At 40.3% G+C, this 19,779-nt stretch overlaps 1 protein-coding gene across 1 annotated transcript in view; it reads right to left on the bottom strand.

The window, feature by feature from the left end:
* DPP4 (dipeptidyl peptidase 4) overlaps positions 1–19,779 on the bottom strand; it is a gene marked incomplete at its 5' end in the record, with an annotated part of 86,172 nt that overhangs the window by 51,908 nt on the left and 14,485 nt on the right. Inside the window, 6 exons of the mRNA XM_081095210.1 lie at positions 755–875; positions 1,721–1,789; positions 1,902–1,958; positions 8,484–8,564; positions 10,052–10,143; positions 10,500–10,595. Coding sequence (XP_080951336.1) covers positions 755–875; positions 1,721–1,789; positions 1,902–1,958; positions 8,484–8,564; positions 10,052–10,143; positions 10,500–10,595 — 516 coding nt within the window. The remainder of the gene's footprint in view (positions 1–754; positions 876–1,720; positions 1,790–1,901; positions 1,959–8,483; positions 8,565–10,051; positions 10,144–10,499; positions 10,596–19,779) is intronic.

Below are 19,779 nucleotides of genomic sequence, written 5' to 3'. Positions count from 1 at the left end.
AGGTTATGAAGGAAACTACTTTTTTAACTATGAAGAAAAAATAATAGGATGAAATAAGGAGTCTTTAATAAGAATGAGACAACTTTGTGAACTATTTGAAACATCTCAAAATACCTCTTACCTTGTCAACTATAGACATGAAAAATGTTTTTCTAATATTTCCTAAGTCTCTAGAATGTTTTATATTTCCTAAAACTCTGTGTCTTAAAGAAAATAAATCCTTTTTTATCACTTTTAGTTCTGTTTTTTGACCCATTTTTTCTTAAGCCTTTCCAATCATTTCTTTTAGTTTTTAACATCAGGAAATTATAATTTGCCTAAGAAAATTAACATAAATCTTTTATAAAATGGGTGTTTTCTTCACCTCTGCCCCTCAACCTCCAAACAATATTTTGTCATCCTTTGGAATGTTGTGGGAGTACTTAGCTTACTTCTGGGGTAGGTAGGCTTGATGTTAATCTGCAGGCTTTTATGCATCTGTAAAGCAGAAAAGCTACCTACACAGAAAGGCTCTTTGTAGCGGTTGACTGAAGACAATAGGAGCATTGAGAGACAATGAGGACATAAGCAGCACTAGCTACTGCTAAGAAACTCTTCTGTGAGGTATCTGGTGCTGTGCTAAAAAAGATTGATAACATTATAAAAAGTGCAACTTTTTTGAATGCCACTGAATGTCTTCCCTTTTGAAGAAATGTTTGACTGTTTTTAAAAAACTTACAGATTTTCTGATTTAAAAACACTTTAAAGTCTCTACCTTCATAAACCCAGTCAGTTATTCCATTACTGATTGCATCTTCTCTTCCATCATGTGTGACCCTCTGACTTGGTGAATATGGATCATTTTTAACATAAATATCATTGTTCCAAACATATGCCTAGAAAAATAAAAAATAATATTGACATATAATTACATGATATAATATATTTTATCTTGAAGTTCAAGAAAACATTTATCAATTATTTTATTTTAAAACAATATTGGTGTGCAAGTATAATGGTTACCTTAGGTTATTCAATTTGGGAAAAATGAAGAGTCATTTACTCCCTCCCCTTCATATTCTTAAATTATCAGTATACAAGCTACAACCCTAATTAATTTTAAGAATACTCTTAATATATTAAAAAGAAGAAGCTCACAACCACCACTATTTGGATGCTAACGTATATAAGAACACTGACCACTTCTATGGAATGATGTGTGCTTTGCATTTGTTCTTAGGGGAGGTGACTAAGGGAGTGCAGTTGCATGCTGGGAGGGAGAAGTTTAACTACAAGGTAAACATTCCATCTTCCTGTTTAGATTGGGAATTTAACATTCTCTTAGCTCTATAGAACATGCAGATATATCTCTAGTGACGCAGAGAAGGTCATAGAACTAGCAGAAAGCAGGTATGCTTTAAAAACACCCACCCACAAACTATAACAACAGCAACCACTCCCCATAAAAACCCCAAACAAACCGAAAGCACAATAGAGATTAGAATTTAAGAGTTAACTGAACATTTTCCCATTAAATAAACAATTTCCTAAGAGTAGTTCAGAGACTTTCAGGAATTGTGTTTACTATGTTAGACTAGTAAAATATTATTTTAGGCAATAATACTATATCTGATACTAAAGTTTTGGCTCCCTAAGTGTCTACTGTGCATCAAGATTAACAGCTTCTGCATATGAGAGACTTGAACCATTATTCCTCTGACAGAAAAAAAGACTCACTAACCAATTTATGACCCTCTGGTGACCATCTGATCAATTGTGTGTCATTTGGAATTCTTTCTTCTGTTATCAGCTGCCTGGAAAAAAGATAAAAGGAAAGAACTACCAAATGAATAAATCACAGTGTTTTGTTTTGTTTTAATTATTACACTAAAAAAGCATAATATGTTTTTTGAGGAAGTCACTGACCTTTTATTTAAGTCATAAATGTCATATGAAGCTGTGTAGGAATGTCTCCATTTCTATAAAAGAAAATAAACATTTCAGGCTTCTGTGATTATGGATAGTTTTTCCACTTGCTATAGGAGCTCAAGATGACAAAGTAATAAAATGTATAATTCTCAAAGTTTATCTCTTCTTATAATTCTCTATTTAGATTCTTAGAATTTTGGAATTAGAAAAAAAATCTTAGAGACCATCTAGTCCAAACTCCTCTGGATTTCATCTACAACCTAATTTTAACATCCCCTTTGCCGAGGAGCCTTTCCAGAACCTCAGGAGGCTAATGTGCCACTTCCTGTGTAAACATTATTCCTAGCACTAACCACAGCATGTTAAGTTCACCTGTTGAAGAAGAATACAAATTTTCACTTTTCAACCATTTTACTAGCAAAATATTTAAAATATCTATACTTCTAGCCCGGCCAGCGTGGCTCAGTGGTTGAGTGTCAACCTATGAACCAGGAGGTCATGGTTTGATTTCAGTCAGGGCATATGCCCGGGTTGTGGGCTTGATCCCCAGTGTGAAATGTGCAGGAGGCAGCCAATCAATGATTCTCTCTCATCGTTGATGTTTCTATCTCTCTCTCCCTCTCCTTTTCTCTCTGAAATAAATAAAAATATTTTTAAAAATCTATACTTCTATTGCTAGAGGTGATGTGGAGAAATGTTTACTTTTCTACACTGACCATAAAAATATGAAGTATTATAGATATTTTGAAAGCCACCTACCAATATATATTAAAATTGAAATACATATACTATCAATATTTTAAACAACCCTCTCAAGAAGATCAAAAATGAAAAGCAAACCAAATCTAAAGAAATCAGAAAAAAGAAATAATAAAGGTAAAAGCAGTAATCAAATAAAAAAAACAGTAGAGATAATTCACCAAAGTCAAAAATTGGTTCTTTAAAAGATTAAAAAATGCTAACATAGTAAGTATGAGAGAAAAAAAGGTATGAATGACAAATATCAAAATGGAAAATGATATACCACAACAGACTACAGACATTACAAGATTATAAGACCCTACTACAAACATTTTTTTGCTAATAAATTTTGTTAGAAAAGGAAAAATTCCTCATAAAACAAGTTATTAAAAATAAGACAAGAAAAAATGAAAAATCTGAAGCAAAAATGGAAAAAAGATAAATATATATATGATTACAGATTCATATTTATGAAAATGTTTATATGTGGATGCAAATGTAAACTTAAAAAATCATTTATCTGAATGTCCATCTCCCTTACCATATTCCTAGAGGGAAAAAATTGTCTTCTATTCACCTTTAAAATACTAGAGCTTGGTCTAGTGGAACTGCATAGTATGTATTCAAGGAAGAAACACAACAAAAAGAAAAGTCAGATTTTATCTAGAAGGATGAAATAGATATGAAATAAGTTACCCAAGGACCCAGCTGTATAATGGCAGAGCTGAGACACAAGCCATGGTTCCTAACCTTGAATAATATTTCCCTCATATCATTTGTCATCCTGTAACCTCTTATGTCAACAAATATTTATTAAGGCCTACTTTTTGCAAGTTCTACATTCCTTTTTGAATCCTGGATTATTTTGACACACCCCAGGCTTGTTTCTGGGAAACCTCTGAGTATACTTGCTAGAGCCAAAAGGTGTGGTGCAGGCTAAAAACACAGAGATTTAAGAAGGTCTGAGATCATTTCAGGATGACAGATCCACCCCAGATTTTAAAAGGACACCCAACGCATTTGTAATGTTCACTTCATCTTTTGGAACAGACTCATCTATCTACACTAATAAAAGACAAATATGCAAATTGACCATATCTCCACTACACCCTAAGCCACGCCCACCAGACAATCAGAGCGACTATATGCAAATTAACCCAACCAAGATGGCGACCGGCAGCCACGAAGCTAGAGCAAGCAGGAGGCTTGGTTGCCCCAGCAATGGAGGAAGCCAAGCTTCCCACCTGCCATTGACGGCTCTGAGCTCCACTCAAGACAACAAAGTTTCAATTATAGAAGATAAATAAATCCCAGATACCTGCTTTCAGCCAGCTGTGCCCATTGAGCTGGAGCGAGCAGGAGGCTTGGGTTGCCCCTGGTGATGGAGGAAGCCAAGCTTCCCACCTGCCCTGGCCTGCTCAGAGCTCCACTCAAGGCTACAAAGTTTTAATTATAGAAGGTAAATAAATCCCAGAATAAAACAAACAAAACAAGAAAAGGAGAGGCTGGGAGCTTCCATCGCTGGGGGGCTTGGCCAGCCAGGAAATGGCCCTCAGCCCCTCACCCAGACTGGCCAGGCACCCCAGTGGGGACGCCCCAGCCATCAGCCCCTCACCCAGGCTGTCCAAACCTCCATGGGGTGAGGGTCCCCACTGAGGGGGCTTGACCAGCCTGCAAACAGCCATCAGCCCCTCACCTAGGCTGGCCAGGCACCCCAGTGGCGACCCCCACCTTGAAGGGGGTGTGACCAGCTACAGAAAGCCATCAGCCCCTCACCCAGGCTGGCAAGGTACCCCAGTGAGGACCTCCACCCTGAAGGGGGTGTGACCAGCTGCAAAAAGCCATCAGCCTCTCACCCAGGCTGGCAAGGCACCCCAGTGGGAACCCTCACCCTGAATGGGGTGTGACCAGCTGCAAACAGCCATCAGCCCCTCACCCTAGCAGGACCCCCACCCTGATCCGGGACACCCTTCAGGGCAAACCAGCCGGCCCCCACCCATGCACCAGGCCTCTATCCTATATAATAAAAGGGTAATATGCAAATTAACCCTAACAGCAGAATGACTGGAAATGACTGGTCACTATGACACACACTGACCACCAGGGGGCAGATGCTCAATGCAGGAGCTGTCCCCTGGTGGTCAGTGCGCTCCCACAGGGGAAGCTCTGCTCAGCCACAAGCCAGGCTGACGGCTGCCAGCACAGTGGTGGTGGCGGAAGCCTCTCCCGCCTCCTCAGCAGCACTAAGGATGTCCGACTGCAGCTTAGGTCTGCTCCCCGCTGGTAAGTGGACATCCCCCTAGGGCTGCCGGGCTGCCAGAGGGATGTCTGACTGCCAGCTTGGGCCCAATCCCCCAAGGAGTGGGCCTAAGCCAGCAGGTGGACATCCTCCGAGGGATAGGCCGGGCTGAGGGACCCCCCTGAGTGCACAAATTTTTGTGCACTGGGCCTCTAGTTTAGGATATAAACATTGGCAACTATCCCCTGTGAAGTATTATTAGATAAAACAGGCTCCCTCTCTCTGAAGATTCATAGTTGAATGGGGGACATGAACAAGTGAATACAAGAAAAGAATCACAGAAGATTAAATAGAGATGGGTGGGGATAGGTAGAAATCATAAATTGGGCCTTGGGGAGAGAAAAAGCCCTACAAAAGGTGATTCTTGGACCAAGTTTCAGTGGCAGAGGATGTTCACACAGAGAAGAGGTAAATGAAAGTATTGTAGCAGAGAAAAATGGAAGCACAAAGATAGGAAAGATTACAGAGTCTTCTAACCTGGATTCAAGTCTTGCTATAGACTGAATATTTATACCTCCCATCCCTAAATCATATGTTGAAGTCCCCAATGTGATCATATTTGGAGGTGGGGCCTTTGGGTGGTGACTAAAATTAGCTCAAGAGGTTGGAGCCCTCATGAATGCATTAGTTCCCTTATAAGAGACTCCAGAGAGATTCTTTGCCCTGACCACCATGTAAGGATATGCAGAGAAGATGGCCAGTTATGATCCAGAAAGCAGCACCTCACCAGACACTGACTCTGCCAGCACCTTGATTTTGACTTCTCAGCCTCCAGACAGTGAGAAATAAATTTCTGTGATTAAGCCATCCAGTCTGTGGTATGCTGTTACAGCCACTTAAATGGACTAAGATAAGTCTCTAAGGTGTAACAGCAGACAAGTTTCTCTCTAAGCTTCAATTTTCTCTTTATGAAAATGTCCACAATGACAACAATAATCTCATGTGAATGAGAATGCATGTGAAGTGCTCAGAAGGATGAAATAGCTATGAAATAAGTGAAGTGCTTAGCAAGGCTCCTGGAATTATCAATGTGTGATAGGTGAGGCTACTGTTTCTAGCGCATTAGGCAATGAGTAAAGATGGTAGGAGAACATCCATACCAGGCTGTATGGTACTTATTTATTTATGTATTCACTTATATTTTATAGCCACTTAGAAATGATCATTACTTCTTAGAAATATCTTAGAAGTAATAACTGATCTTTCTGGAAGCACTAACTCAGTCATGAAGAAGTCATGAAGTAGGCTATAAAGAACACTGCATAGCAGACCTTCCAAGGAAATGGAATAAAATTAGACTAATTTTTTGTTCTGGATAGGTTTCTTGAGCATTAATTAGTCAAAAAAATTATGCTGCACAGAAAATTCTATTGCATACTCTGGGAAGTAACATAGAAGATATAGTTCTTTACTTTCAATAATCTTATATTTTAGTGTTTTGCAATAAATTTATGAAGAAAGTAAAATAAGCTAACATGTTAGAGAGTAAATGGTGCATTGTGGGGGAACAGAATGACAGAGGGCAATGTTAAACACAGTGATCCAAACCAGCCTGGACCTGAATTACTAAAAAGGGAGAGCCAGTTGATGATTGGGGAAAGAAAGTTCCAGAAGAAAGCAATGGAAAATGCATTAGCCCATAGGTAGAAATGAAAGTAATGTTTGATTAAAATAAAAAGCTGTGTATTTAAAGGTTCTTAACTTTGGATCCTTGGGTCACCTGGGAGTCCTTAAATCTATCCATGCCTGGGCCCACCCATGGGTATGTGGGGCTAATTGGTGAGGGGTAGGTTACATGCATCTGTATTTTTAAAAACCTCCTCAAGTCATTCTAAGGGGCACACAGGAGGAGAAGCACTGGCCAACCATGGTGAATGCAGAGAGAGTTGGTAGGAGATGGGTTCTGATGGGCAGAATGGGGTCCAATCACACAGGCTTCTGAGGATGCTGTGTTAGAGTCTGAGCTATTGGAAGCCAATGATAATGAGGATTTAAGCATAAACATGATATAATCTGACTTAAAAGGAGCTCTTGGATACTGCCTGACAAGCATGGATGGCAGGAGGAAGGAAAAGAGTGAAAATAGAATAAGCAGTTAAATACACATGTATATTCCAGTGACATGACAAATACAAATTACCAGTGAGGGTTGTCCAGCTAAGGTCCACCAGGGAATACATCCATTAGTGCACTTCAAATTAGTGCACCTGCTGAGCTTGGCTACATAGTAAATTGAGTTGGCAGTTACTATTCCATTTCTATCTTAACCTCACAGTCTGTATATGTTAGTCTTTAGCATAGGCCAATGTTATTCAGTGGTTCTCAACCTTGATTGCCGATTAGAATAATCTACAGATTGAAAAAAATAATAGTGATGCTGGCTTCAGTCTAAAGACTTCAATTCATTGATTTGAGAATTGAACTTGGACACTGAGAATTTTGTAAAACTCCAGTGATTTTAATACATAGACAGCAGTACAAACCACTGAATTAAACAAACAATAATCCATTAATAGGGAACAGATGTGCTAAAGTTGGCATAGAATTCTGATTTGCTCATAGTTGATAAGTTTAGCAGAACACAGTCATCTAGTCTTCATGTCCAGGAAATGGAGCCCAGCACAGTGAATCCAGGGTAAATATTATGATTGGGAGTCACCATCCCAAAATAGGAAACGGAATATGGGATGGTTTGCTTGGCCCGAGTACAGCAGCATTGGTGTTTGAGATAAGGTATTTATACTAATATTTATCATTTATTCTAGAAAACAAGCAGAGATGGGGATCCCCAGCTTTGTATTTTTTTTTCAATGCAGGATATCTCTACAGGTTTTTGGTTTTTCTTACGTCTCACAACTTCCTATACTTCACATACTGTTGTCAAATCCACGAATAACCAAAAAGCTGCGGTTAAAATTACTGGTGCTTTGCAGCCATCCCAAACATGAAGAGGATGTGTGATCAAACTGTAACCTTTCCATGAATGTGGGAGAACTTGATGTGGGGCTGGATGACTGGGGGAAGCTGAGTGTTCTTATAGGGATGGGGCTCCCCTTTAGAATGGGGTATATATGGTGGGACAGGCAGGCTGGGGAGTGGTCTGGGTCACCTTGCAGAGTCTCTTCTGAAGGAAGAGAAGTTTAATATTTTTCAAAGCAAATACTTATTGAGAGTTTTACTGCATGTAAAGCTGAGACAAAGAAAATAAGGAGTTATATTACTGGATGTTCAAGTCAGACATGCAAACTTACTTTTCAATTATAAGTTCTATTTTGTTATGTTTTTAGTATCTATATTATATTACCTATACTTTTTAGTATTTGCAAATACTCAAATAAATGTCTTTTAAAACATTTTTTGGATTTATGAATGAGAAGCATTTCTCCTCCACAGGCTGAATTAATAAGTTTTTAGTGCCTGCTATATTACTAGGTATCAATCTTAAATGTACCTAGTACATATCCTGGAAATCAGTTATAACATAACATACTCTTAGGATTCTTTAAATGTCACAATAAGAAAACATTTCTGTTACCTTCACATAGTTGTACTCGAAGAGAACAAACTGTCTGTCAGGAGACACTGAATAATCACTTATGGAATGTCCAAATTGATCCTGCCAATCAAGTAGAAAAAAGAACAATTAAACAATCCCATTTAACTGCCATTTATTGAGCACTTACTATGTAGAGGGTATCGCTTTAGATATGAGGCTTGTGCCTTGGGAGCTTCCAATCTGGAAAGATGGCACATTCTTCCACACCAATGACCATGATGAAAGGTGGATGGTGATCAGGGTTAGAGAACCAGGGAGGGAAGGATTAATTTTAATGAAGAAAAGACAGCTGTGAGGGTGGGGATCAGAAACAGAGAACTTTCTTGGTAGGGGGAACAGCATGAGCAAAAAGGGTATCTATATATATATATATTATTGATTTTTACAGAGAGGGAGGGAGAGGGATGGAGAGTTAGAAACATCGATGAGAGAGAAACATCTATCAGCTGCCTCCAGCACACCCCCTACTGGGGATGTGCCCGCAACCAAGGTATATGCCCTTTACTGAAATCGAACCCGGGACCCTTCAGTCCTCAGGCTGATGCTATCCACTGAGCCAAACTGGTTAGGGCAGGGTATGCATATTTAAAGACTGTCTAAAGGTTAGGTGTAACATGAATACTAGTACAGTATATGGTATATCAGACAAAATATAAGCTAAGAGGACATAAAATTATAAAAATAGCTAGGACTTAAATATAAGAAGCAGAAATATGACTATTTTTGCAGATGAATTTGCTAGAATCTTATCTGTTTTTTTACAAAGGTGCTCTGGTGACACAGTAACTGAGATGAGATGAGAGGGGTTGTCTCAGCCCTGGATGTGGGCAATGCAGTGATCTGGTCTATGGTTTGGAGAGAGGGACACACATTAGAATACTCACTATCACAAGATGAAACAAGCCTTGAACCAGGACTCTACAGTGAAATGGAAACCTGAGAGACACTTGAGAGGTTTTGTTGATTAGCTAAATATGGGGAGGAGCCAAGGAGGATTGGCTTGTAGGAGAGCACTATTTACCAAGATAGGGAACTCAGGAAGAGGAGCAGGATGCTCTCAGTTTGCTAGGAGAGTGAAGGGAAAATAACTAGTTTAGTTTGGGATACTGAGTTTAAAATGCCTGCAGACCATTCATTTACAGAAACAAGCAAGCTATTAGAAACAGAGGTTTAGATCATGAGAGGAGGTTAGTGTTAAAAGTGTATACTGGAGAATCAAGGCCAGAAAGAGAATGCTGAGGTTGTGGAAGGGCATGGACTTTACTGAAGGAGAGCATGCAAAGTGAGGAGAGGGGCCAGCCAAGTGAGGAGAGGGGCCCTGAGGACACTTACATTCAGGAGTATGGGCAGAGGAGGAGGAATCGTCAAAGGAGACTAAAAAGTAGCCAAGGCAGGGAACATTCCAAGAAGGAGAGAAAGATCCACTGTGCCATATGCTGCAGAGAGAGTCCAACAGCATGAAAAGATAGTACTCAGAATTTAAAAGGTTATGAAAAAAATCCCCAGAATTTCCTTAAAGTATGAATTAATTATGTGATTAAACATACAAATGTACTGTTCTCCAAGAAAGTGGAGCTGTTTCCATGGTCAGCATTGAATAGCAAGATATTATTTTCTTGTTTGTAGAGATATTCATGGTCTAAAGAGAGAAAACGACCAGATCAATATTTCAAGTTGCTATTAAACATCTTCATAAGCTAAAAATTATGCAACAAAAATTTAAGATTCAAGTTTGCACAAATACTAAATAAGCATTTCTAAGTTTAAAAAAACGTTAAGTGATGACAATTACACTGGTATCCATTCACTTGTCCATGATTTTTGTGAAATAAACTTTCTAGCTTAACTCCCTTTGCACCCTTAGGTAGAAAAAGATTCTTTCCTATATGATTTTTAAAAGCAAGAATATCTTCTCAGTACCATAAAAGTGCTCCACAACCTAACTGGAATGAATATAAGCATAAAAATCCGCCCCCTTCCCCAAAAAATCCTTACCTGAAATCCACCGCAAGTTGTAGTTCTTCATTCTAATAGTACTTTTTAAATAATCAGTTAGAGTGTAGGTCCTGCGATCATCAACTATAACATCATCTGTTGGTTGAAAAAAGAGCCAAATGTTTAGTAAGATGGAATAACCTAAGTTTTGCATAAAATAAACAAATGGGTCTCTATAATATACTGGTTACAAGATACAAAAATATACTCACAAAATGCAAAGCACATTTTGAAAGATTTCGAATTGGGTGGATGGAGTGAAAACGCATTTAACCATTAAAGAGTATGTGAGTGTGTGTTTCACCATATATTAGTGACCTTCATTATGAAGGTCTAGATCAGTGATGTTCAATCTATACTAATAAAAGGGTAATATGATAATTAGACCGGATTGACCGGACATCTTCTGGATGTCCGACTTCCTTCTGGACAAAGCCATGATGGTGGGGGCCGAGGCAGAGACGATTAGGGGCAATCAGGCCAGCAGGGGAGGGCAGGTAAGGGTGAGATCAGGCCGGCCAGGGAGAAAGCAGTTAGGGTGATCAGGCCGGCAGGGGAACAAGCATTTAGTGGTGCAATCAAGCCGGTGGGGGAGCAGTTAGGGGGCAGTCAGGCAGGCAGGCAGAGGTGGTTAGGGGTGATCAGGAAGGCAGGCAGAGTGGTTAGGGGCGATCAGGCTGTCAGGGGAGCAGTTAGGGGCAATCATGCAGGCAGGCAGAGGTGGTTAGGGGTGATCAGGAAGGCAGGCAGAGTGGTTAGGGGTGATCAGGCAGGCAAGTAGGTGAGCGGTTAGGAGCCAGCGGTCCTGGATTGCGAGAGGGATGTCCAACTGCCGGTTTGGGCCTAAACCGGCAGATGGACATCCCCTGAGGGGTCCCGGATTGGAGAGGGTGCAGGCCAGGCTGAGGGACACCCCTCCCCCCCATTCACAAATTTCATTCATTGGGCCTCTAGTAAAGATACAATGTAAGTACACTTTCTAGTGAGCCTTATTAAAAATTTTTAAGATGAAATTAATTTTAACAGTATCTTTTATTTAATCCAATATATCCAAAATATCACCATTTCAATGTGTAGTCAATATTTAAATGCTATTACTGGGGTCTTTAACATTCTTTTTTAAATGCTACATCTTTGAAATCTGGTATATATTTTATGATTACAGCATATACTAGTTTGACTAGGCACATTCCCAGCCAATAGCTGCTTTCTTGAGGCCCCAAGGTCTCTTTCAATCCCTCTCCCAATGCACAGACCTTTAAGACATGCTCATTACCCAATTCAGGGATCTTTGGTTGTATGGTCACTTTTCCTTAACTTGGTGGAAGTTTTCATGAAACCTTGCCCTTGATTCTGTAACTCTTCAGCTGTTCTGACTCATTGACCGTTACTTTTTCTATCTCCTGTTTTGACTCAATGTTTCTCCATTGACCTCTAAGGCAGAAATGCTTTGATTCTCAGCCTTCAGCTTTCTGTGCTTCTCTCTATATATTATTCCTTCCAGAGAACTCCGAAGAATGTGACTTCCTGAATTTTAGGCATATTTTCCATTTAAATAAATGACAAAATCTGTACTCATTACCACACCCCAAATACATTTCCCGTGCTGTGTTGCAGTTTCTTAGTTGACTTGTCCCATGCTTAATCCTATACCTACTTTATCTAAAAGTATTGTCTTCCTTCCAAAAGTAGTTTTCCCTAGAGAGTTTGTGTGGTTTTAAATTTTTTACTGGTGACCCAAATTCAAAATCTGAACATCATTTTTGATGTCTCCCTCTCTTTTACCATTATCCCCATCCACACAATCCTCTAGAGCAGCAGTTCTCAACCTGTGGGTCACGACCCCTTTGGGGGTCGAATGACCCTTTCACAGGGGTCACCTAAGACCACCGGAAAACACATATATAATTACATATTGTTTTTGTGATTAATCACTATGCTTTAATTATGTTCAATTTGTAACAATGAAATTGGGGGTTACCACAACATGAGGAACTGTATTAAAGGGTGGCGGCATTAGGAAGGTTGAGAACCACTGCTCTAGAGTCTTCCTGTGAAACCTTTTTTCCCAGGTACCCTGGCATAGGTTTCTCTAATCCAATGCTTCCACTGCACAGCCACTAGAATGGTTTTCCTAAAATGCCACTTTCCTCCTGGCGATCTCTTCCTCAAAATCTTTCAATGATTCGCCACTGCCTGCAGGAAGATTCATACTCCTCAGCCTGGTATTTGTGGCCTCCACAATCTAACATGAGACTCCCTTTCCAACCTCATTTCCACTCTCTCCTGCATGAACCTTCTTACCTAGCTACACTGATCTGCCTACTGAACCCAACAGATCTTCTGAGGCTTTCCTGCCTCTGTTTCTTGGCCTAAGCCACTTCCCTGCAATGTCTTCAAATGCTTCCTTGGCTGTGGCAATGCTCCACCCTCCAATTCCCACCTCTTCACGGAAACTTCAATTCTACCTTCTCTGACTTTTGCCCCACACTGCTCATTTGGCTCTTGTAACAATGACCTGCACTGATAACTGTTTTTCCAGGCCTACCAGCCTACCTGTGTGGTCTCTACACAGGTAGGCCATGTAGGCCCTTATGTATGTATGTATGTATGTATGTATGTATGTGTGTATGTATGTATGTATATATGTATAGCATCCATCTTAGCTCCTAGCACAGTTCTATGCTATAGTAAGTAGGCACACACACAAAAAGGTTTTGTTTTTGAGTGACATAGGATATATTCCAACAAGCATAGTCAAGACAATGTGATTCTTCTTCCTCAACCCCAGATCTTCCACTGATGACAAACAGCCTGAAGTCTTTTTTTCCAAATTCTCTACTGTTTCCACATGCAAGCAAACACAAACTCACAAAAGCAACCACCATCATAATATTCCTACAGTGGCAATTCTTACTCTTTGGGGATTGTAAAGCTAGCAATACCTTCTCTAGTTAATTTTTTACAGCCTTTGGAAATGTTATTCTCTTATAGGAAATCCTCTTTCAAAATCTATTCTTAAGACTTTATTTCTTTTGATCTTATCACACAGCCTTGATTCTGTCTATGAAAGCTTTAGTTTTAAACAGATAAATTTGCAACATTTTGCTTCATTACTCCATGGATTTAAACCTAGTTTATTAATTAAGTAAAAGAGGTTTGATTTTTAGAAAAAAAACACCTTTATTTTTATTTTTTTTTTCAAAATTAGGTCTGCATTTTACCTCTGAAAGTTAGTAAGATATTTATGTTTGTAAGCAGAAATAAAGCAAATGAATATAACCAGCCTTTGGATTTGTCAACATTCAAACAAGAGTAAAGCCTTGGGCCACAGAAAATATTATGTGAAACTTATATTGGACTACAAAACTACAAATCTAGATTTGTCCAGTAAATGCCCTCAGTTGTTTGTATTCATTCAATCAGTCTTTCATACATCAAATAGCTATAAAGTGAGTACTAAAAATACTGTTGAGAATATATAACCTGCTACCAAGAGATATTAGTCTAACATATACATAACACCCATCCCTAAATTAGTATAAATCAAAATATAAATGGTTATAGACATTCACAGTCCTAATATTATCTGCTACTGCTTATGTCTAGATAGACCTATACTTACAGCCTACCTCACTTTTTTTGCATATACAGCAATGGACTGAATGTTTGTGTCCCACCAAAATTCATATGTAGAAATTTTAACCCCGACGTGATGGTGTTTGGAGATGAGGCCTTTGGAAGGTGATTAGGTCATGAAGGTGGATTCCTCATGAATGGAATTAGTGTGCTTAGAAAAGTGACTCCACCATGTGATGCCACAGGACACAGACCCTCACCAGACACCAGACACTGAATCCTCCAGTGCCTTAGACTTCCCCATCTCCAGAACTATGAGAAATAAATGTTTGCTGTTTAAGTCACCCAGACGATGTTAAGCTGATACAGCAGCCTGAATAGACTAAGTTGTATATATAAAAAGCAGACATATCCCCACAGAACATCTATCACAGATCCTTGGTTTTGTAAGAAGAGAATGAATTGAGTATCTCTAATAGATCACACACAGTATTTACTCAGGTTTCCCAGAATAATACAACTACATCTGAAATATTGTTAATTGAGGTAAAATTCCCTGTGCTGTCACAGCGCTGCCCAGAATGCTGCTCTTCTCACTGAGCACTTACCTGCCCTCCTCAGACACTGCTGGGCTCATTTTCCGTTAGGCCATAGCTTTTCTAAAGCCATCCTCTCTACCATGCTCAGCCTCCTTTCTGCTCATAATGGGCCCAGCGTGATTTTGACCCATCTGCTCATGTTCCAGATATCAACATGGATGCCACACTCTTGCTATGGCCCATGACACCCATGCCAGGCTCAGGTCCCCCTTGTTCTGTGTTGGTTCACTCGGCTCCTTTACAATGACCCTGCGAGTCAGCTTCCATATCCTGGCTACCCAGCCCAGAACAGTGCTGCTAAATTGGAGCAAGTAGAGCAACAAATGTTCCTTGTTTTTTTGCCTTGCCATTTGATAAGCAGTGCGCATTGGAAGACACTTGTGAAACATCTAGCTAAGCGAGTTCTGTGAGATGTGAGTGCCAAGTCCAGGTTTTGACCTTTAGCAAGTTCACAGTTGGCTGCCAAGTTACAACCTATTCTGTCAAACAGAGGACATGCCCACGTCTCTCCTTCCTGTCTACTTGCTCACTGACAGGGCGCTGCTGCGGCGACAGATGAAGGGCTTTGGCTGCTTGTGTGGTTTTCCTGGTGGGCCTGGGACATGTCGTTCATTTGACTTATCAGTTCAAAGCACTGTGCTAGCCAAGTAGAGCAGTTAATCATATGTTATCCGTCAGCATATATAGAAACTCTCAGATTCACATTAAAAATAATTTAAATTTTCTTCAATTTAAAAATTAAAAAAAGGCTAACAACTTTATATTCTACTTCTTGGATGAGAGCAACCAGTAGGTTGAACCATAGGAAAATGCCATTTTTTATCAGTCAAAACTGCTTTAGCATAACAGCTTCCAAAATGATTCAACCTGAGGATGAATTCTCATCAAAGTGTGTGGTCATCTAATGAATCCTTGCTATGGGATCAAAATCATTTCTGAGTACAAGTAATTCCAGAATGGCAAGATCCAAGTAAGAGAGTAATGTCGTCCCATGGAATAGTCTTGCTTTGATCAGTTGTTCCTTTATGGTTACAGGATATTTTGAATACTTATATACTCATTAATAATAAACTTTTTTTTGTCTGTATTAAGCTATGATGTATAATATTTCTACTTCACAAAGTTAAGCTGTTTTAGTAAATAAGTGGCTAATGAAATATGCTCTTTACACCTCATAAACTCATAAAGTTATTAAACATGGGAAAAAGATATCTGGTTATAAAGTACTTGTGTTCCATACGGTAATTGTGGGAAACTGACTGTTTATTGCCTTCACTATCTGATAAGCATAGACAGAGAACCCCCCCCCCCCAAGGCTGGATGCCTTTGAAGCCCTAGCAAAGGTCGGAGCTAGGCACCACCTCTGTTTGTCCAGACAGTGGTAGCTGAAACAACTCCCCCATTTATGATTATGTAAATCCTTGCTGATGGGCTAGTCTGCCTGTTGCAGGGGGTCACCTGCCTAAGGGCTATGCTATGGGTGCATCCCAGATCAATAAAAGCTTGGTGAGGCCTGAGCACAGGAGGAAGTCCTTCCCCTTGAGTTGGACTTGTCCGCCTGGTCCCCCAATATTTCAAATTATCTCTTGTCTTTTCATATTCATTTGTGTGCGGCTCTGCTTCCAGTTCCTGAACCCTGAGCCACGCGGGACGTTGGAAGGAAACACTCAACAGGTAATCAGTTATTTTATATTGATGCTAGGGAAATAAAATGAGGGTTACTTTAGAATTTGATCTAGAAAAATAGTAGCTTTGACATAGGGACAGAGGAAGAAACATCAGGACGGCAGAAGGAGAAATTGACTAGAAGGTTCCTCATATCCTGTGTGACCAGCAGGACATGCAGGCTACCACCCATCTCCCAGTATATTGATTCAACAAATCTCAATAAGGGGTTGGGTCCCTAGTGGCTTTGAAATCAGAGAGATTGGATTTGAGCTCAGGTCTAATTCTCCCTCTGAAGCCTTGGGAAAATTATCGAATCTTTCAAAACCTCACTTTTTTAAATCTATAAAATGAGAATAAAAGCATTATCTAGCCCATAGGGATTTGCCATGATTAAATGAGATAACATATGTAAAGTGCTTAGCTCAGGATTAAAATTCAGGAAGCCCTATGTGCTGGGCATTCAGGCACAAAAATGAATAGCAAGTCTCTCCTTTGAATACCGAGCAGTGGTGCTGAAATTAAATAATTGCCATTTAGTTTCACCATGTTCATATCCCAAACGATCCTAATAAGAGCATCACATTGAAAAAATATCTATTAAATATCTATTGTACTTGTACAATCTGATCATTTGCTAAGTGCTAGTGAACATTACTTTTTTCTCATCGACATGTCTAATACCATCCATAGCATCTATAGTGGGAGTCAGCTGTATGGAGGGAAAGTGTTGAAGTTAATGGACTTAGAGGATTTGTGAAAGGTGATGTTTTTCGGATTACCATATACAAGATGCATTATAGCACATAATCACAATAGTCAGATTTGCCTCCTCAGTAGAAGAAACATCAAGGTACTTCAAGTGGCCTCTGAAAAATGCATTGCCATCACTTTTTTTCTATGGCTTGAGCTTATAGAATTTACTCTAAGATCAGAGTGTCAGATGACCAAATTTTTCTTAAGGAAGTTATTAATGTACTAGAGGCTCAGTGCATGAAAATTCATGCACTGGGGGGGAGGGGAATCCCTCAGCCTGGCCTGTCCCCTCTCATAGTCTGGGAGCCCTCAGGGGCAGGAGGCGACCCGGCAATGAGGGGAAGGCAATGCCCCATCACACCTCTGCTGCTACCACTGCTGGCAGTGCAAGCCTAGGCCAGCCCTGGTTACCTGAGCCTCAGGAGGCCCTGGACAGCTGGGCAGCCACTATCCGAGGCTTCCCTGTCCCTCGGGCCGGCCCTGGGCAGCTGGGGTGCTGAGGGGACTGGGGGATTCCAGAGGCAGGCACGCGGAGTGGCCGGGCCCATCTGCCACCCCGGTGGGCCTGAGGGGACTGGCCACCACCATCTTGTGGCTCTGGGCACTGCCATCTTTGTGATGGTGTGAGAGTCAATTAGCATATTCCCTCTTCATTAGATAGGATTTTCAAAGGTCTACTCTGAAAGGCCAACCAAATGACACAATGCACATTTCTCAGAATAGTAATAATTTGGAAAAAAAGGGAAACAATTTAATGGGGCAGGTGTTGTCTGTTATGAAAAAGCCTCACCTTCTCATCCCCCGCCTTTTCACTCTACTCCATCCACAGTGGCTTCCTGCTGTTCCACAGACACAGGGGCCCATTCCTGCCTTAGGGACCTTGAACTTGTACTCTCGGCCTGTAATGCTCTCCTCAGATATGCCCAAGGCTTGCTATTCCCTCCCTTCAGATCTTTGTTTAAAGTAGTCTTTCTTCCCCAGACCAATACTTCCAACCCCTCCTCCCAACACCCACACTCACATACACACACACACACCACCACCACCACCACTAGTTTACACTGCCAGATTCACTCTGCCTTCACCCTGTAAGAGCCAGCAGATTCAGCACACACAGGAAGCCGGCACCAAACAGGATGTCAAGGCTGTTGTATTCTTTCATGAAATGGAAATTGCTTTATCATTATCTTTTCTGACTATAGTCACTCCCTCTTCCCTTGTTAGGACTGTTCGGGGAATAAACAAGACTAGTACCATAATGGTCAAACAAGGTTTTCAAGGTTTTTTATGTCCTACTGTGTCGACTGACATTAAGCCAGTGTAATTCAAGGTGATGAGAAAGGTGGAACTGTATAGATAAATGACCCACAGGACCATGAAACATGCAAAAATTGAAGCAAAGTTCTGGTTTCTCCTGAACACTACTCAAAATAGTTGTAGTAAGACATCAATGGAAGGTGTTACAGTGCAAGCTAAGAGTGACTAGTCTGTGTTAGGAAGAAAACTGATTCGAGAACATCAGCATTTGAGGAAGTTGGAAGCTCTAATAGTGAATCATTCAAGAACTTCCCAGAAAAATTTATAGGCAATGCTACTCTCTGTGCCAAGTGTTTGTCTTCATTTGAGAAAAAATGATCATTGGAAAACAAAACTACAATAGAAATTGCCCTTACCAGCATTCGCCAGGCAAAACTTTCAAGAGTGTGGGACAGGTGCTATTACAGTACCTGCCCCTAGAACTATTAAAATAATAATAAAAAAGTTGAAAATACATAAAAAATAATAATTACAAATGCTTACAGAGTTCTTACAGTGTTCTGGGCTGTTCTAGCGACTGTATACAACTTATTCTCATCCCATTTTACAGGTAAGGAAACTGAGGCACACATAGGCTTGGACAATAACTGGACTCAAGTCCATGACTAGTGAGCACCAAACCACATCTGAACTAGACAATGTGGCTGCAAAACTTGTGATTATAACCATTCTTCTAAACAATCCAAGTATCTGGAAAAGTGGCTACACATAGTAAATGCTATGTTGGCAGTTTTTGTGAATTAGTGTAGATGAATTACACTTTATGGAAGTGTTCGTATTCAAAATTTGAAACTAATACCAATAAGCAGGTTGGTAGTAACATTTGGACTTGGGTCACTGAGTAGGTTACCTTAGAACATAATTTGTTCAAGTGCTACTTAGTCAAAGGGGTACCAATTCTTCCTGAAAACCCTACAGTGTTCTCTCTAGACTCTTATTCAGAATGGCAACTCTGTGACTTCCTGGAAAGGAGCTTCTACCACCCTCATTCTCTCTTCCCTCGTATTTCCAGTAACTCTCATTATCTCTTTCTTTTTAAACTCATAGTTTTCATGAGAGCTTTATAACAGGCTTCTTTCCTTCCTTTCTCTTTTTCATGTTTCCAAGATTTAAAACAGAACACAATCCTGAACAATTCAGCACCTGCATACACATTTTCAAAACAGTATGAAGTTGTCCAATGAGAAGATTCAGTGATTCCTCCTTTGCAGCAAAAGCCACCATAGAGCGCATTTCCCCCTTCTATCTGTCCCTTGCACCACTCTTCAATCCTTTCCTTGGCTCTCAGAGTGACCAGCAGGCCTGGCCTGTGCCTCAGATCCTTGTCTTCTTGCTCCTTAGGGGCTTTGTTTTCATCTCTTCTC

The sequence above is a fragment of the Myotis nattereri genome (assembly GCF_964212035.1).
Source record: "Myotis nattereri genome assembly, chromosome: 7".
NCBI classification, from domain to species: domain Eukaryota; kingdom Metazoa; phylum Chordata; class Mammalia; order Chiroptera; family Vespertilionidae; genus Myotis; species Myotis nattereri.
Note: the sequence above shows the minus strand (reverse complement) of the source record. Positions and strands in the feature narration are given on the sequence as shown.